At 43.0% G+C, this 17,044-nt stretch overlaps 1 protein-coding gene across 1 annotated transcript in view; it reads left to right on the top strand.

Moving 5' to 3' along the window:
* The window catches only part of LOC145407698 (myoferlin-like), a 67,111-nt gene that overhangs the window by 7,347 nt on the left and 42,720 nt on the right, over positions 1-17,044 (top strand). The window contains exons 7-19 of the mRNA XM_080278564.1: positions 2,220-2,296; positions 2,516-2,733; positions 4,798-4,982; positions 6,737-6,848; positions 8,818-8,939; positions 9,775-9,964; positions 10,435-10,594; positions 11,373-11,509; positions 11,876-12,039; positions 12,351-12,537; positions 13,047-13,196; positions 14,391-14,562; positions 15,736-15,867. Coding sequence (XP_080134690.1) covers positions 2,220-2,296; positions 2,516-2,733; positions 4,798-4,982; positions 6,737-6,848; positions 8,818-8,939; positions 9,775-9,964; positions 10,435-10,594; positions 11,373-11,509; positions 11,876-12,039; positions 12,351-12,537; positions 13,047-13,196; positions 14,391-14,562; positions 15,736-15,867 — 2,006 coding nt within the window. The remainder of the gene's footprint in view (positions 1-2,219; positions 2,297-2,515; positions 2,734-4,797; positions 4,983-6,736; positions 6,849-8,817; positions 8,940-9,774; positions 9,965-10,434; positions 10,595-11,372; positions 11,510-11,875; positions 12,040-12,350; positions 12,538-13,046; positions 13,197-14,390; positions 14,563-15,735; positions 15,868-17,044) is intronic.

Genomic DNA, 17,044 nt, shown 5'->3' with positions numbered 1-17,044 from the left:
TCTATTAAATTTTCTCTCTCCCTCCTTAACCCTGCCTCACCACATCCTTAAGCAAAATGATGATAATTATGTGGTTATGCTGGATGTATGTGGCTATATATATCTACATGCAAAGATGAATCATTACGTATAGAGATACACACGACAAACATTGCACCCATTCAAAACCTGACATGCGATGAAATGCCTCCATGAAGTGCAGTTTAGTGTGAACTGTTTAGACTGTCAATAGGGCTCTAAAATTTCGAGCGCTAGAATTATGAATAAACGAATGTGCAGCTCAATTTTACTGCAACTCTGTTCGTAGTTTTATCTTCGTACTTTTTTTCTCCTATTTTGGGATCCACTCCAGCAATTGCATTAAGTGGGAAAGAAGGATAAATTGATGATGATGATGATATGCTTGTGGGATGAAGCCAGAATCTTTGGGAGCTGAATGATGTGTGAATGATTGTGTGGACCACTGCACTGAGCATATGTTTGTAGTTTTCATGCTTTCGTTTTTTGTCTTTCCCCATCTCTCGATCAAAATTACTTCATTCTTTTAGGTGGACAAAGGGCTGGGCTGATGATGATGATGATGATAATGGACCAGGGAGAAAAAAAATTCTTTACAGTCACGGCTGCAAAGTTAACAGCGCTCTCTCTCTCTCTCTCTCTCTCTCTCTCTCTCTCTCTCTCTCTCTCTCTCACACACACACACACACACACACACACACATAATTATGGCAGTTATAATATTTTACTGCAGCTAATGCCAAATGATTTTAATGTAGTTGAGAAAAAAATTAGTATTCAAGGTGAATTATTATAGTATGCTCCGTAGCACCTTTTCCTTAGCGATCTATTTGGCATATGACACCTTGACTTTCCCTTGTATCTCAGTATCGTCAAGGTTTGCATCAAAAACACGAAAATCGATACTGAGGTGCAGTGTGAAGAATAAATCGCTACGGAAGATGTGTTACGGAACCTGCAACCGACGCACAATACGGCCATGAATTAGGTTATAGGGGACTGGAAGCGCGAACTCCTCCCTTCCTTCTTCTTTCCCTCCCTCTCTCCCTCCCTCCCGTGTTTCCTCCCCTCCTCCCTTCCCTTCCTGTCATAAATCCTTCAGTTTCCTCCTCCCTTACTCCCTCCCTCCTCTTCTTCCTCTCTCCCTCGCACTCTCCAGATCTTCCCTCCTTCCTCCTCCATCCCTTCTTTCCTCCCTCCATCCCTTCTTTCCTCCCTCCATCCCTTCTTTCCTCCCTCCATCCCATCTCCCTTCTCCTCCTCCTTATCTAACTCCCCGTCATCCGTCCTTCCTCCTCCCCTTCTACCTCCCTCCCTCCGGTCTTTCCTCCCTCCCTCCTTTCCTCCACGTCATTAAGTCCTTTCCTCCCCTCATCCTTCCCCCCCCTCCACTCCTCAAGGTGACACAACCAGCTTGGTTTCCCCACTCACACACAACACACCCCATTTTTCCTTGAATCTCTCTCTCTCTCTCTCTCTCTTATTGACCCACCGCTCATAAATCTCTCCTTCACTCTGGAGGGTATGCAGTACCTGTCTAACTACGTATTCTCATTCCTTTTCTGTCAAGATATCTAATGCAAGAGTTAATCGGTACTTTCAGCCTTTCATGAATGCAACTGGCCAACACTTTCCCACTTTCTGTGATCTCCAGTCTCTTAAATGCACATAGGCATCTCAAATAAACAAATACTGATTCTTAATTTTAGTGTGGTTGGTCGGGGTGCCCACAATCCAGTCGCTCTAATTATTGCTATCTCCTGTTGACTCAGCACTGAATAACAAACATGATGGTTTCTTGTGGCCTAAGAATTCAGTTGCTAAGTTGGGTGATAACTAAATAACCAAATAGACGGCTGTTGGTATAGGAAGTTGATGCGCTCCAACTGGATGTATGTAAGGGTTCATATCGGAGGGGTGATTTGGGCTTGTTATGTAATGTCAATCTGGGGAGGTAACCCTGTTTTAGTGTCTGGATTAAGTAGCATAGCCTTAGCTTTCAACGCCTCTGGTGGGGCAAGAAAGGACTGAACGACTGCAAGATAAGGCTCACATTATACTCAGTCGATGGCTCTATATTAATATGATAACAAGATAAGGCTCACATATACACATGAACTACTTCTTATTGACATGATAACAAGGCTCACGTATACACATGCCACTACCCTTTATTGATATACCGATTTGTGTTGTTTCAGGGATCGTGTAGGCGATGACGACACCATTGGCACAGCGAATATACCAGTGTCGGCTATATCAGCGCCTGGGGATGATGGTGAGTCAACATTATAGTCTTTTCACCATAACTTGGCCCAGATTTTCGCCCTTTTGCATCTCTGTAAGTGTGAGTAAGACCTAAAGATGTGCTCCAAACCTACATAAAGTCCTAGCCTAACTCTCCTATCCCTTATCCCCAGGCAAGAAGAAATTTATGTGAAATGACCAGAACAAATCGGAAGGAAGAGATGTTAAGTGTCCTGTACTTTATTCCCAGGCTACCTCCCTACCTTTGGGCCAGCCTGGGTCAACGTCTACGGAGCGAGGCGAGAATGGGAGCTGATGGAGGGGGAGAGTGAGGAAAGCATGAACAAAGGACAGGAGTCGGGGTGTGCCTACAGGGGACGTGTTCTCATTGCCTTGCACACTCAGGTTGGCTCCTATCCTCCCGCACCCACGACATCCATGGACAATGATACGTTTATTAAAGTTAGGGTGAGTATAGCTGCCTTAACATGTTCATTTATCTTTTCTATCCTTAATGACCTGGAGCATCTTCTACAGCACCCTGCCCGTATCCCTGACCGTCTTGGAGTGAGTTCCATATGTTTGACCTCCTCCTTATAAAACTAATCCTTCTAATCACTCTTCTAATCTTTTTTTTTCTCTTTTTGACTTCTCCGATCACAACCTCATCACCTTAACCTGTCCTGTCGCTTCAGTAAGGCCAGTGGACCCTCCCAAGAAGAGGTGGCTGTGGCACTTCTATCCTTGTATGTCTATTTTTTTTTTTTTTAATAACGTGATGGCCAAGCTTCACATTCCAGTCAGGTTCTTTCTCCTCATTAATTACATCACACATTCCTTTCTCATGTCCAAACTACCTCATCCTACCTTTGCCCATCACAAATCGTTACCTCTTACCTGACGAAGTTCCTTAACCCCTTTCGGCTTAGTTAAAGGTCATGTGTAGTTAGATTGGCGAGTTGATTTGACTAGTAACCAAGGAGACTCATTCCTACCTCATTACTAAAGCTCATCAAATTTCATACAACCACAGCTTATTATTCAAGTAGTGAGCTTGGTTTAGTTCTGTTAAGTGAAACTCTTATTTTAGTACAGTACTCCCTAACACCTCTTCTTTAGCGATTTATTTTTTTTATATGGCTGGTTAATATCCTTTTGTACGTTATTTATGCAGAGTATGGAGATTGATGGAACACAGAAGGAGGACAATAGCGTGTAATAATCAAAATAAATCGCTTAGGAAATGTTGTTAGGGAGCCTCCTCAACCGACGAGAATTCGGGTGTCTACGCGTCAATTTAACGCTGGATCTCTAAGGCTGCGTTCACACCAAGCGATTCGATTCGATTCAGTTCATGGAGAATCATTTGATTCGATTCATTTTGAATCAGCGCCGTTCATACCGACAGTAAGTAAAACGGCTTTCATACATTAAATATTTGCAAAGGCTGACTTGAACGAGGATGGACGTATTTTAGACGCTCTTGCTGAAATAGAGGTGTTGCTGTGGCTGAGGCGGCGTAGGCGTAGGCGTCCAAGAAGATATGGGTGCACTCTGCACATAGCCTCTCAGAATCGCCTTGTATGGTGTGGATTCAGTTTATGTCGATATCAAAATAATATAAATAAAATATAAGAGAATATTAAAGTGTAATAGACAAACTAAACCGCTAGGAAAGAGGTGCTACGAAGCCTTCTAAAAAAACAGAATACTTTTTTTACCGACGTGCAGTTGGAGTTTTAAGTGATGGCCAAGCTTGCCATTTACCTTAGGTCAGGTGAACTTTAAAAGTCCTGAAAGTTGGGAGAAGTAGTGTTTCATGTCCAAACTACCTCATCCTACCTTTGCCCATCACAACAGAATACATTACCTGACATATCTTTTATTTCTGGTTGTGCATAGAGTAAAAATAAGTGTAAATTCTTTAGATTGGCTGGTTGATTTGACTATATTAACCAAGGAGACTCTTTATTTACCTGGCTGTGAATACAGTAAAAAAATAGCATCCTTCAAATTTCATGACTGAATAGAGTATTATTCATAATATGTTTATCGTTGTGAATGTTAAGTCATTGTTCCATTTTAGTACATAAATACACTAACACCTCTTCACTTTAGCGATTTATCAGGACGTCCGGTAGCATGGTGCTAATATCCTTTTGAATCGCCGTGACTGATGCAGAGTATGGACCCTCGCGCATCAGATGGGACACAGAATCGACAATAGCGCCATGTAATAATCAAAATAAATCGCTTGGTGTGAACAGTTCCTATAGGAATTAACATGTCGCATCAAGACGAATCATGAATCGATATGATTCTCCATGAATTGAATCGAATCGAATCGCTTGGTGTGAACGCAGCCTAATGAATCACTCACAATTGAATAAAGTAATTTAGTGTCACCTGGAATAGAAAAAAAAGAGTTATATGGTAATGCTTCCCTTACACACTATGTCCACACGTCCAGGGCCTGTAGTTTTGTCCATTAAGATCAAACAGGAAGAAGTAAAATGATTATCCCTTCGGCAGAGGTTCCGTGGCACCCGGAAGTTCGTCGTCATGTGCCAGCTGAGCGGCGCCTGGCTCCTGGGGGCGGCCGGGAAGCCACTGGAGGTTGAGGTGTCTGTGGGTAACTTTGGCAACAAGCTGGAGAATACGATGATGCCCTCACCCTCCTCCACGCACCCCGCCAACCCTGTCTTTGATGGGTGCAAGTAAGTCGTGCAAGTGAGCTGTGCAAAGCGTGTTCAAGCTGAGTAGGATAACTGAGTGAGACGTACTGCACTACCAGGATCATTAATTTCTTTACCTCTCTGGCCAGAGGGAAGTGGAAGATAAAGTTGGAAAAAGGCCAGGCGGGTAGATATTGGCGTTTCAACACACACACACACACACACACACACACACACACACGCACGCACACACGCACGCACACACGCACACACACACACACACGCACGCACACACGCACGCACACACGCACACACACACACACACACACACACACACACACACACACACACACACACACACACACACACACACACACACACGCACGCACGCACGCACGCACGCACGCACGCGCGCGCGCAATTCCGAACCGCCAGTATCCATTAGCCTGTTCTTACGTCATCCCTGTCTTCCACTTCTCTCTCGCCAAGGAGGTAACGAGACTAGTGACCGTGATAGTACAAAACATACGAATGGAGGTCTCAGTGTCAGTATGGTGTATGTTTATGTATTTGATGTGTATGTTATCCGAGTGAGGTCCACAGTGGTCTGAGAGTCTGTGTAGTCTGTGTTTATGTATGCAAGTAAGTTATTCCACTGAGTGTACATAGAGAGGTTTAACTGCCCGTACTGAGTATTTTTGTGTATGTAAGTTATTCCAGCGAGTATACGCAGAGGTCTGAATGTTCGTATAGTTATTTTCGTGTATGCAAGTAAGTTATTCTAGTGAGATGTGTACATGGTGGTGTCAGTGTCTGCATACTTTACGTTCATGTATGTATTTATGTGTTTGTTGTTGTTGTTGTTGTTGTTGTTGTTGTTGTTGCCTCAGGTTCATCTGGAAGTGAACCTGGTGGACTGTAGTTTGAAGTTAGCCATTTCCTGCATTCCACCATCTTCCTCTGGGAAGTAGGGAATTAGGTGGGGGAATGTTCAGATAACCGGGTGGCTCTCTCTCTCTCTCTCGTCTGGTTATATCAGTGCCATAGGATGAGAGTGTCCGTCTCCAGCACCTTGCATTTAAGTTTTTAGTCTGAGATGTTCATAGGGATCTGGATGTGTCTATAGTGTGTGTTCATGATTTAATGTGTTTATGCTTCACGTCCATATAAGCTTCAGCTGTTCAGTAATATGGCCGTTCCCAATATATGACTTACTCAAGAGGACACCGTTTGGTAGGATCTGACATAGGTTAAAACGATGATGATGAAGATGATGATGATGATGATGATGATGAAAGAAAAAACATCAAGAAAAACAATAAAGCAATTTAATCATCCATACTGGCTTAAAAATTTCATCTTATGAAATACTCGTGAGGTGTTTGATATTGTTGAGTTTACTATAAGAGCAGAGAGTGACAGTAGTATTTCTGTTTCCCAGTCTTACACAGATACATTTTGTTATGATGGTTTGGTGCACAACTTTTTGGTACTGTTCACTGTGGAAGGAGGTGTATATTAGTGCCCAAGTGGTGGTATGCAATAATGTAGAATTTCACTACGGTGCATTTACTCTAACCTGACAAAGATTCCTAATCCTTTTCTCCTGATGGGCAAGTGTAGTCAGAGAGGAGGATCGATTTGACTGGTAATCAAAGAAGGTAATTCCTACCCCACAGCAAATGATAATCGAATTTCATGGAATCACATCTTAGTATTTAAATTGTGGGAGTGGCCCAGTTACGTCAGGTGAAAGCAGACAGACTATAGTAAGTCTCTTTCCTGTTCCTCCACAGATACTACTTCCTGCCATGGTCTGGTGCTGAACCTTTTGTCACTGTTCACTGTGACTTTGAGGATGTCACTCACCGCCTCCACGCTGTCAACCACATCACTGCCATTATCACCGTAAGTTGACAGGAAATTTCGACCCGTATGCTAATTGACGTGGGAGGCTTCGTGGCACCTTTTCCTCAGCGACTTATCTGGTATATTATCCCTTCACATTTTCACCTTAATGACCCATGCTGTGTCGATACAAAAATTTCATTTATATCATAGAGGAAAATATCAAGGTATAACATAAAAATTGCCAAGAGTAAGATATTTTACTCTCCTATGTCACCTGGAATACAGAAAAAAGTTATAAATGTGTGGTTAATTCCTAGAGGCGAGTAAAGGGTTTTCTTTCCTAAAAAACACTACCAGGAACATAGTGTGGTCTCCCAGGGCTTACATAACCTGGATTACAGTAGCTCCTACCCTTGGGCTGTCCGCTCCCAGTAAAGAAGTAAAAAAGGATTGGTAGTTATTGAGTTATTGTTGTTTTTATTCATTATTATTTTCTTATTGCTGTACGAGATGAATATGTTGATCGCAAGGTTCTGTAACTTGAAAACTTGTAAATGAATTATGAACCAGATGGTGAGGCTAGACATGGACAGTCAGACTCCTTGTTGTGAGGTCATTAGCAAGATGGGAATAGTAGTTATACGTGTTAATGCCTTGAGCCGGAGGATATAATTTCTCTTGTTTTTGTTGCTGCAAGATTGTTTAATTACCTTAGGAGAGTACCATCTTAATGAAGGTGTGACTGGAGCCTGTATATGAGGTCTCCTTGTTCCCAAAGTCTCCCGTAAAATGAAGTCTCATCTGCATGCTGCAAAAAAAAAAAAAAGAAAAAAAAAATCATAATTTTAGTGAACATCCTAATCGAAAAGTAAAGCATTATTTAGGAGACCCGTTGGAGCGTAGTGCACAGCTATGAGACACTTATCCTCATCCAAGACATTCTAAGGATTCGAGCAATGCAAATCTCTCGAAAGAGAAGAAATATTTTGACGACAACCACTGGGAAGGACACTTACATACCATGGCATTTTCTCCTGTTGCAGCTGCAGCAGCCTCTGTCGTGGTATTCGACGCTACCACCACCACCATTTTGTGTTTGGCCATGCTCAGTTTCCTGTATCGTTTCATTCTTTTCCAAGTGCTGTGTTGCTTGATACAAAAAAAAAAAAAAAACAGTCAGCGATACACAGCCACACACAAAAACATACACAGTTGTTCACAGTCACACACAAAGCATACACAGCGAGTACAAGGAAGATACAAACTCAACAAGCTGTATTTCGAAACATTTATTTGTATGCAAGTATGTACAAAGTAGATTAAGGTGAGGGTGGAGGGGGTGACGGTGGGGGGATTTGCTACATATTACTCTCCCTTTCTCTCTCTCCATCTCTTTCTCCAGCGGGGCAGGTGTATCGCGGGCAGGTGTTTTAATTTGGCCAGGTGTGTAAAATTTGTAAGATTAATTGGGTAGATATGTTATGGGTGACAGAGCGACGTGGAGGCGTTTTGTCTGCGGCCACCCTTTGCGGGATTAGGGCGTCGGGCTATAGATAGATAGATAGACGCTCCAGTGCCTTCTCCATCATCCTGAATTACGTGATGTAGCAACAGGAGGTTCCACAGTATATAGGTTCCAGCTGGTATTTATCATCGAACTCTGTCTTCTCTTCCGCACTGTTAGCGTCACCCGAATCTTCAGTATGCCTCGACGGAGATATATACAGTAGCTTATAGGTACTGCACTCTCAGGGTTCGCAAATAGCGGGTATTATAGCTACATTTTGAGAGTCCATGGAGGCGTTGTATCATCTCTTCCTTGGCATTTAAGTCTGCACATTGTACCAAACCCTTCTCATATATGTTATTTACTGTATATATAATATGAATGTCAGCACACTTTGCTATGATAACATAAAAGTGGATAATGATTGGTAATGTTCAAATAAAATACTAAATAGGAGATGTTACGAAATATACAAACCCCCATTGAATGTGGCCCCTACTTAACACCATGATGTTATAGATGGTGAGGCAAGATATGGAGCAGCTGGAGTCGTTGCTGCGTGGCCACCGTCAGGATGAAAACAGCAAGGAGGTGTTGGATGCTGTGCAGGGGGCGCAATCAAGACTTATTTCTGCCTGCAGGTATTGTGACGCGCTTGTATCGCTGTTCGTATTTTAGTAATCACTTTGATATTTTGTGTCTGATGTGTGAATGACTGCGTGGCTATTTCAATGGGGAAGCTGTTAATAGTTCAACCACTTTAATATTTGCGAATTCCTTGTTTTTGAACCTTACATCACTCCTACTGTAGGTCAGTATAGAGATGAAGATGATGATGACGGTGACAGTTCTCCCACTTAAATACAGCCTCTTGCCTTGCTTTCATATCATCCCTCACACTATCCTTAGATGGGAGAAAGGCTCTTGATGATGACGATGATGATGATTATGATAGTGACCTCAAAAAAAATAAATAAATAAATAATTTAAATAGCTATAAACGAAAGACTATCCATATTCCTGAATCAGTATCATCATATTTCCTGCTTCTTTTTCACACCGAAGGATAGGGTGAGTTACGGCCCAGAAGCTAGAATGAAAAAAAAAAATCGGTAGAGAGATTACTATATATTCCTGACTCTAATTTGGCTCAGATTTTCGTTCTTTAGCAGCTTATTTCACGTAGCTCAGCGGCGGAAAAAGATGATACTATGACTCAACATCCTTTTCTTAACTACTTCGTGACTAGAACCGTATTTTATTGTTAATCTTTTGTCATAACTCAGCGCTCAGGAAGGAGAGATGGAAAACGTAGGTCAAGTTACTGTAAAAGCAATATAAACAACCATACCCAGTGAAATGAGCCACACATTCAAACACAATTAAGACATAACTGAAACTACTGAGACAAAGCACCCCAACTTGACTGCCGGGAATGTGTAGCAGTTATGGTCACTTTTTCTTTTCTTTCAACAGCCAAGAACTCCCCAGTCCCGACCCCATACGCCACACCGAGACCTCCCTGGACACTCACCTGCGAGCCCACAGAGGGAGGGAGTTGAAAGCTCTGGGAGCCTCAGTGCAGTCCTGGCCCACGGAAGAACCCAGTGCCATTGTAGGGGAGCTGCAGTCCGTCCTAAACACACTGGAAGCATTGGCTGATGATGTGAGTAATTTTTAGTTTTGTAGATGTAGGGCTTCTGATGTCTCTCTCTGATACCTATCTATTCTTAACGTTCTTGTAAGGCAAGAATGGAGTAAGTCAGTTTTGAAAACACTCATTCAAAGGTCAAGCTCAGAGGTCAGAGGTGTGAGTGAAGTGTAGGTGTTGTAATTATCTTGACCTTCTCTTATATTCACAGCCTCAGTGTAGCATCAGTATTGTTATCGCTATGCTCTTATCTCACCCCTCAGTTTCAGTGCTGTATCGATACTGTGACCTTGTGGCCCCTTTCCTTATCTTTCACACCAACAGCCTTAGTGCAGTTTCAGCATTATCACTACTTTTTTATCTCACACTCACAGCTTCAATGCAGTATCGATTTTGTGACCTTATGACCCCCTTGCTTATCTCTCACACCAACAGCCTTTGTGCAGCATCAGTATTATCACTTCCTTCTTGTCTCACCTCCGCAGCCTCAGTGCAGCATACCAGACGTGTTCCTCTGGCTGATGAGTGGCACACGTCGCCTCTCCTACGTCCGCATCCCGGCACATTCAGTCCTCGCTGCCCATGACGCGTCCTCTCAGGGAACGCTCGCTGGCAAGTTCAACACCTACGCCCTCACTGATCCAGGTCTGTATTTATTTTTTTTAACAGAGGAAGGAAATCACAATAAAAAAAAAATAAATCCTCGTATTCTTTTGTCTTGCAGTCATATTCTAAACGGCGTAGCAGGTTTCGTTGTATCCTGTCCTTAGCGATTTATTCTGCATATTACAGCTGAGTATCCTCTTGTATGCCTCTGATGCAAACTATGTCGATACTGAAGTGATATAAACAGTGTACAAAAAACTGTTTAGGTATGCTGTGAAAATAAATCACTTAGGAAGAAGTTCTACGAAACCTCCAATGCACCATCTAATATCACTCTTGGGCACTGTAATCACTGTATTCATAGCGGCAACAAGTATCATTGTCCTGTTATATTATTGATAAGTTTGTCGTCATCTGTTTCACTTTGTTTTATTACACTCATTCCCTTTTGGCCTTCAGCTACAACGTTCCCCTTAGTGATGGTGCCTGTATTAATGTTAAATAAGGAGTCTAAATAGAATGATTAAGTAGCGTTAGGGTCAGAAGACGAAAAGTTATCGTTGTTGTCCTAGTGACCTCCAGATTCTTAAAGGCAGTGTATCAAGGCAACTCATCATGAACGAATGTTTTAGCTTCCTCTTTACCTAGTAGCCTCTTATCCTTGGGTTCTTTTTTTCCCTGGAGGGGGGAGGGAGCCATTACCTACGGGATATGAGTTGGGTGCAAATGACATAAGGAAAAAGGGTCAAGGTAATGATGATGATGATGATGATGATGTACGCTGTTTTTTTTTTTCTCTACCTGCTTGCCCAAACAGAGGATGAAACCGGGTGGGGTGTGGGCGGGGTGGTGAGAGCGTCGGTGTGGCTGGGACGGGAGGAAGACGTCAGAACATGGTGGGATTCGCGGCCACACCTTCAGCTGACTGTGTATGCTGAGACCTACGAGAACCAGGTGAGAGAGAGAGAGAGAGAGAGAGAGAGAGAGAGAGAGAGAGAGAGAGAGAGAGAGAGAGTTAGTCAAATATTGCATAATACTGTAGAACATCAGTTGCATCATACTTTTGTCCTATGTTATATCAGATGCAGTAAACTCTATTCATTTCCGCCAGGATGTGTCTGCGCCTGGTAACTGTGAGTGCAGTGATGATGATGATGGTGATGGTGATGATAATGATAGTGATGATGCCTGAGAAATCAAAACAGTGAAGATGATCAGTATGATGATGCGTATTATGATGGTGGTGCTTTGGTGGTGGTGGTGATGGTGATGATAAGGATGATTATGATGATGATGATGATGATACACCTCTCCTTACAGGTCGTGTCCGTCCCTGGCAGTGGCAAATGGTCTGACGGTGGACTACTCATGAAACGACCAAAGTTCTCAGATGCGGATGGTCGTTTGAGTCTGCCAAGAGAGTCGTTCAATTCACCTGATGGCTGGGCCTTCCAAGGAGACTGGTTTATTGACCCGGACCCAAGGTAACTTTACTCTGTGGTTTGGTCACCTTAACTTGGTTCAGATTTACATTCTTTTGCGGACAATTTACCGTTGATCGATGACAGAAAAAAGTTAATGCTACAGCTCAATATCCTTTTCAGTGTACCTTCTTGTGGCTGGTACTGCTTTTTATTTTTTCGTTGTTGTTGTTGTAGCCCCAACCTCATCTGGACGTAAACTCAATAGACTAATGGCTGAAACTGTTTTTCTTCCACAGTCCATCATATTTAACCTGATTTCGATGGATGAGCACGGAGTGTAGGGACGTTTGACTATCTTCTTTCTTCCTCAGTGTACAGTTTGAAGCAGACGCCGGTCGCCAGGTCTTCACTGAGGAGGTATTCGAGCAGAGCATGCGTCTACCCGGGGGTGCCTGGATCCCCGCCCCTAACCCCTGGGCTGACGCGAGAGGAGACCCCGCTACGGCCAGGGACGAGATCGAGCTGCCGAGAGGATGGGCATGGCGGGATGTATGGATGGTGAGTTTACCTAGATTCATGGTCTTAGTAGATTTAGAGATTTCGTATCGTATCTTCTTTAGCGATTTATTCCGCATCCAGCAATGGCAAGGGATGAGATTGAACTGCCGAGAGGATATGCCTAGAGTGACCTTTGGACTGCGAGTTACGTAGATACACAGACCCTACACACCTTACCACCATCCTCATGAGGCCGATCGGCATGAATTCAACCTTTTCCCAAGTGCTGGATCCGGCCCCGTTTCTAACTATAATATTCGCTTTCCAGTGTGATCTTTCTAACTATACGCTCATGTTCTATTTCCAGTATGATATTTGTAACTGTACTTTCATATTTTATTCTCAGTATGATCTTTCTAACTAAAATATTCTCTTCCCAGTATGATCTAATTGTAATATTCAAACTATAATATTCTGTTTAAACTTCAATATTCTCTTCCTAATATGATCGTTCCAACTAATTTTCTCTTCCCAGTATGATCGTTCTAACCGTAATATTCTTTTCCCAGTATGATCTTCAACGTGCGGTGGATGGTGAGGGTTGGGAGTACACAATGGAGTCGGGTCTGGTAGGATGGTCGCCACAGGAGAAGATTTACCACGTGAGACGGAGGCGCCGGTGGGTGAGGGAAAGACACCTGGTAGAGAAGGTGGCGAAGGTGAGGGAAACAAGAATAGTAAGTCTGATCTAACCTGACGAAAATTCCATGACCCTCTTGCAGCTCATATGATAACCACGTGTAGTCAGATACAAGAGTCTTTTTCACTATTCTCTTGTTACGCTACCGTGGCCCCAAATTTGCCATCTACGCCCCTTGAAGGCTTAGCTGTAACAATAGATTAACACTTGAATATGATGCTAGTTAAAAAGTGCAATGGAAAGGATGTAGAAGCGCCGTATTGTCTTTTTCTGCCACTCGCCTGTGTGAAATAAGCTTCAGAAGGCCTAAAATCTGGGCCAAGTTAGAGTAAAAAGGGTATGGTAACCAGAGAGCCTTTTTTCTACATCATAGTGAAGTCTCATCGAATTTTATACAACCATAACTTAGTATTCAGGATGCTGGATTGGCCCAATTCCTTCAGGTGAAAACACACAGACTGTTCATCATTATTTTCTAACTTTATGCACCTTTTAGTCAGGTTGTGAGATATTCAAGACCTCATAGGAATATTTAACCCAATCTGACATTTTATACTCCCGATGATAATGATGGCTTCAGTTTGCCCGTATTTTAAAAGTGGGTCGGTATGTACAGTCTAAAACACAATTATCTTCCCATTGTAAGTGAAGAAAATGTTCACCTGGCAAAATACAATGAAAGCCCTATTTCTACAAGTGCGTGTTTCAAATGGTTCGATTTTTCCGCATTCGTCAAACTTTGGGAAGATACCTGTGTGTTAGATTCTACAGCGATAAAGAGTAACAGCAACTTCCATATTACTCCCATCTGAGGTGTAAGGAACCGAGGTTACTGTAGTCCACTTTATATGAGGGTATGTGACAAGCTTTCTTTCCTTTGTGGCATTAAATGATCGAGAAACATAGTCAACTTCATGGGGATTTGAGCTTGTGCAAGGCCTTCACGCCGACTAGAGCGTTGCAATTATTACGCCTGCAGTTTGTACATTTGGCACCATGTAAACCTGGGACAGCATCAGTGAGTAGCAAAGGTCTAGCGGTTGGCACACTTGACAACCCTGACATAATCATGTGTTTGTTGGTGGCACTGACATGAATGAGCGGAGGTGGCAAAAACTGAAATGACAAAGTAGCTGTGATGAATGAACGCCTGAAATTGTAACAACTAAGTGTGATAGGACCCTGAGAGTGTTAATACTGTCTCCACTTACAGAAGGAGACAGCGCCGGTGGATGGCTGGGAATACGCACCACTCTTCATCATGCAGTTCCATGCCCTAGAGAGGAAAGTGGATATGGTGAGGCGAAGGAGGTGGCGAAGGAGGCTTGTTCCATCTCAGCCTGGACTCCCACCCACCCCACTACTCTCTGTCAAGGCAGGAAAAGGCATGTTTATCTGTCTCTCTGTCTCTGTCTATTTCTTGTTTATCTGTCTCTGTGTGCAGGTGATTTAAGAGACCTGTGCCCACCTACGCCACTGCTCTATGTCGAAGCAAGCAAATGTTGGTCTGTCTCAGTGTCTCTCTTGGGCTCTTTCCCTCAACTCTGCCTGTGTTTCTATCTCTGTCTGACGCACTGTTTCTTGTTCGTCTGTCTGTATCTTATTTCTCTCCCTGTCCTTTGGTTCTCTGTCTGCTTGTGTCTGTTCCCTCTCTGACTGGACATCACACACCCTACTTCACTCTGTCCAAGCCGGGAAATACATGTCTGTCTCTCTTTTGTCTCTGTCCCTCGTTATCCCTCCCACCCCCACCTCTCTCTCTCTCTCTCTCTCTCTCTCTCTCTCTCGTCTATGTGTATTCTGTGTTTACCTCTCTCTTGTATCTGTTGTCTGTCTCTGAGATGAAAAAGGAGACGTGCTAATTCCTAACAAACTTTCACCCTCCCACTAGTCTAATTCCTAACAAACTTTCACCCTCCCACTAGTCTCTTTCGAGGCCGGAAAGGGTATAGCCCATGGAATTTTATGCATCAACGATTAAGTATTCAAGATGTGGTAGGTGCGCAGTTTCGTCAGGTGGAGTAGTAACCATGGAGACTCACTGCTATTTCATACCTAAAGCTTATCTAACTTTTTAAAAACCACAGTTTAGTATTCAAGTCCTGAGAGTGATTCAGTTCCGTCAGATGAAAACAGAGCAAGGACACTTATTCTTACCTCATAACAAAGAGTCCTCAAATTTCCTGCAACCATGACTTAGTACCAAACTAATGGAGTGTCTTAGTTCCCTCAGGTGAAAGCAGACTAAACCTAACCTTGCCATAGTCTCCCATATCCTAATCTAACCTAATATAACTTAGCCTAATGAAACCTAACCTAGTCTAATCTAGCCTGACCTACCTACCAAGCCCTAACTTAACCTACCTTACCTTATTCTTACCTTACGTAGCCTATCCTACCCTAACCAAACCTAACCTAATCCTACCTTACCTTATCCTAACCTAAACTTACATAATACAACCTACCCTACCCTAACCTAACCTAAACTAACCCATCCTACCCTACCCTAACCTACCTTACCCTAACCTAACCTAACCACTATCTTTTTCTCCATACAGGTGACGACGAAATCACGCAACTGACCTGCCCACGGATGTATGTGGTGAGCGCGGAAAATCACAAGTACCAGCTGAGAGCACACATCTACCAAGCCCGAGACCTTCCTGCAGGCGATAAGACTGGGCTGTCTGGTGAGTTTGCAGCGTCATCATCATCATCATCATCATCTTCACCGTAATTTCATCATCATCATCTTCGTCGTCGTCGTTACTGCAAATTTCGTCCTCATTATCATAATCATCATTATCACTGTCATGGTAATTTCATCGTAATTATCTTCTTCGTCCTCGTATTAGCAGTTTTTATCATCATTGTCATTGAAGTTTTCATCATCATCATCATCATCCCAAACAAAATAGCCATCTAAAGCTGGAGTGTGGTATGATCCAGACATATCATCATAATCAGCACCCTTATCAGCATCATCATATTTACTTTTTTAATTGGTGAGTCAACGATTATGCTAAATATGGAGAGACTGGATACTTTTGACGCTTCGTTGTTGTTTTTGTTGTTGTTGTTGTTGTGCCAGGCTCATCAGGACGTGAACCTAATGGACTACTGGCTGAAGCTTCCCTTACACTGCAGTTCACCATTCTCCTTTCCCCGGATAGGGAGGGAGTTGTGGGACGTTTGTATATCTGGGCAGGTGTTATATCTGTGCCACAACGAGAAGGCTGCTTCAGAAGAAAAAAAAAATCGACATACTGAGAGGCTTTACAAGACACTATGCCCGATGTCAATAAAACCATCTCTGTTTAGATATATGAAGAGGCCGTTGAGTTTGTTTTAACAACGTAAGATTCCATTAACTGGATAAAAGTAATCTGTCAGCTGAAATTAAATACTTGAGTTATACCGACCATTAGAACATAAATCTTCCTGTTAAAAGCCAGAAGATGCAGTGGACACAAACTTACGATACCTCCTCCATGTCACCCTGTCCTTTGTCATTAAGCTGCCCTTCCTCTTACACCACCTTCATTCATATACCTCTCCACCCCATTCCTCCACCTCATCCTCGATCTTCTCTTATCCCTCTCCCCCTCCACCCTACCCACATACACTCCTAGTCAATCTCTCGTCCTCCATTCTCTCCACAAGGCCAAATGGCATTAATGTACAGTTCCGGACAGTAATATCGATCCACAGTTTACTCGATAAATTCTGAAACTTTTCCACTGTATTGTGAAAAGGAATGCTGGACTCCAAAGATCACGTCAGTGGGTTTCGAGAGATATTGTTCACTGTTTCGTTATATGTCGTCGTCGTCGTCGTCGTCGTCGTCGTAGTAGTAGTAGTAGTAGT

This window comes from Coenobita brevimanus, chromosome 74 (genome assembly GCF_032717465.1).
Source record: "Coenobita brevimanus isolate Jiangsu-jjx chromosome 74, ASM3271746v2, whole genome shotgun sequence".
In the NCBI taxonomy this organism is placed as follows: domain Eukaryota; kingdom Metazoa; phylum Arthropoda; class Malacostraca; order Decapoda; family Coenobitidae; genus Coenobita; species Coenobita brevimanus.
Note: the sequence above shows the minus strand (reverse complement) of the source record. Positions and strands in the feature narration are given on the sequence as shown.